The sequence below is a fragment of the Topomyia yanbarensis genome, chromosome 3 (assembly GCF_030247195.1).
Source record: "Topomyia yanbarensis strain Yona2022 chromosome 3, ASM3024719v1, whole genome shotgun sequence".
In the NCBI taxonomy this organism is placed as follows: Eukaryota; Metazoa; Arthropoda; class Insecta; order Diptera; family Culicidae; genus Topomyia; species Topomyia yanbarensis.
The window spans coordinates 115860864-115863121 of NC_080672.1; the positions used below are offsets into that span (position 1 = coordinate 115860864).

At 38.2% G+C, this 2258-nt stretch overlaps 1 protein-coding gene across 2 annotated transcripts; it reads left to right on the forward strand.

Annotated features, from left to right (window-relative positions):
- The first annotated feature begins 336 nt into the window (after positions 1–336).
- LOC131690076 (CLIP domain-containing serine protease B4-like) lies at positions 337–2056 on the forward strand. 2 transcript variants are annotated; one of them, XM_058975574.1, is made up of 5 exons: positions 337–446; positions 502–653; positions 705–1042; positions 1104–1390; positions 1443–2054. In XM_058975574.1, exons 1-5 carry the CDS (start codon positions 374–376, stop codon positions 1754–1756), a joined length of 1164 nt encoding a protein of 387 aa, XP_058831557.1. In that variant the 5' UTR covers positions 337–373; the 3' UTR covers positions 1757–2054. The 2 variants fall into 2 exon arrangements, with proteins under 2 accessions (XP_058831557.1, XP_058831558.1); XM_058975575.1 differs by lacking the exon at positions 337–446 and having other exon boundaries at positions 505–653; positions 718–1042; positions 1443–2056.
- The last annotated feature ends 202 nt before the right edge of the window (positions 2057–2258 follow it).

The window sequence follows — 2258 nt, forward strand, 5'->3', positions numbered from 1 at the left end:
ATACAACTTAATTTTCAATCAAATTTTTGATTCAAGCTTTGTATGTTTTCATTCGTATTGATTTACATGTTTAGATTTTATTATTTTTTGGTGTGAGAAGAAAATCCAAAACATGTGTCAAATGTCAATAAAATTAACTAAATTAACTTTACTTAGCTACATGAATATACAAACAATTCAACAGTTTTTTCCCAATTCACTAGCCGTCATTCATCATTGGGGAATTACCACACCATAGCAAACTCGGCTCACTCTACACAAATCTCAGCTTAGTGAGATAATCTCTCGCGAACCAAGATGAGCGCCGGTTTTTGACTGATAGACTGTGAACGCACTCGTACTTAATGGTAGAGCTCTACAAGTGCTTCTTGGGATGAATCACAAATTGTTAAACCTGTTTATCGTAAGTTTGTGGATCGTTGCACTTGTTTCTGCGCAGAGTTCAGGTGAGTAAGTCTTATTTACTGGGGAATAATACTACAGGTATTCTCTCGCATACAGATTCGAGTGCCTCATGTCTGACATCACAAGCCAAACGCGGAAACTGCGTACACATAGATCTGTGTCCAAAGTTACGCAAATTAGCGTACAGCGCAACTATTTCACAAGAGAATAAACGCTTGTTGAGAGATAGCATATGTGGAGTTCGTATGGTAAGACTTCATATTTTTCTAATCTCTATAATCCTAACTCTCGATTGAAAGGTTTGTTGTGAAGAACCATCAGATGCTGATTCCGGGGATATACCTACCACACCAACTACCACAACAACCACCACCACCACTACTACTACTACTACCCAAGCGTCTGGGCCACGGACGCATACGAAAATGACCTTACCCGATAAGAGTATCTGCGGTATTGACAGCTTAGGGCAACGAATCTATGGTGGAGCGGTTACCGAATTGGACCAGTTCCGGTGGACGGTGGCATTGGAATACAATAAAGCTGGCACTCGGGAAGTAAAGTGTGGCGGATCACTGATTAGCACTCGTTATGTGATAACCGCTGCTCATTGTGTAACGATGGTGACTCCTGCACAGTAGGTCACATTTTTTCAACCAAAAATCTCATTCTAGTATCAAAATTGATTTGTTTTGCAGATTAGTTCTTCGCTTGGGAGAATGGGATTTGAACAACGACCCAGATTGTGATGAGTACAGAAACTGTAACGATCCTGTGCGATTCGAAAATGTCGATCAAATCATTATTCATCCCAAATATGGCTCAAAGCAAAACGACATAGCTCTGCTGAGGCTGGAAAGGGCTCTTCCGGAGAAGTTTACGAACTACGTTCTTCCGATATGTCTTCCCACTTCAGAGCCATTGTTGAGTAACTCATTCACTGATTACAACGTAAGCGTCGTGGGATGGGGATCGACTGAATCAGGTAGGTATATCATGATTATGGAAATTCCAAGTCGAACTTTTTGTTTCTTTAGAAAAACGTAGCCCATTCAAAATGGGTACCACTTTGGTGACCACGAGTTTGGAACATTGCCGCAATCAATTGAAACCGTTACTTAAAGGACTGAAGCTGGTTGAAACACACATCTGTGCTAAATCTGCAACGAATGTCATACGGGATGCTTGCGGTGGCGATTCCGGAGGTCCAATGATGGTTAACATAGACGAGAATTGGTATTTGGTGGGGATTGTTAGTTTTGGACCACCCTGTGGAAGAACAGTACTACCAGGAGTGTATACTAGAGTTACCAGCTATATGGATTGGATAAGGGAAAATCTCGTTGAATAGTGCTCGGTGGGGACTGTAATTTGTACAAATATATGCTTTTATTCGTTTTTGCAAATAAAACTGTTTTTATGAAATATACATTTGATAGGCCGGAAAAATAATCAAAAACCAATTAGGAGTATGTAGGATTTGGATTTTTTTGGTGCAGATTATAACTGTGAGTTATTTATTCTGTCTTTTTTCTAAGAGCGATATTATTCAAAAACTATAGTGGTAGGTAATGTCCGGAACATAACTGCGGTGTTGACGTAGCACCATAATTTTGTGTGAAAACCTTAAATAACCTTAAGCAATCCTTAAATAACCTTAAATTATCCTGACTAAAACATGCTACTTTTACTGGTAATTCGTCAAATTTAATATTCGAAAAACCAAACTTGTCTGCATTCCATAGCTTTCGTCGGCAGAAATTTAACAAAAACTATCAACTCTTATAGACAGATGTTTATATATATATATATATATATATATATATATATATATATATATATATATATATATA

Excerpts from the sequence above, each read along its gene's own strand:
- LOC131690076 (XM_058975574.1), top strand. The coding sequence starts at position 374 with ATGAATCACAAATTGTTAAACCTGTTTATCGTAAGTTTGTGGATCGTT. Across the intron at positions 447-501 it reads TGTTTCTGCGCAGAGTTCAG|ATTCGAGTGCCTCATGTCTG; the intron begins GTGAGTAAGTCT and ends TCTCGCATACAG. Across the intron at positions 1,391-1,442 it reads ATGGGGATCGACTGAATCAG|AAAAACGTAGCCCATTCAAA; the intron begins GTAGGTATATCA and ends TTGTTTCTTTAG.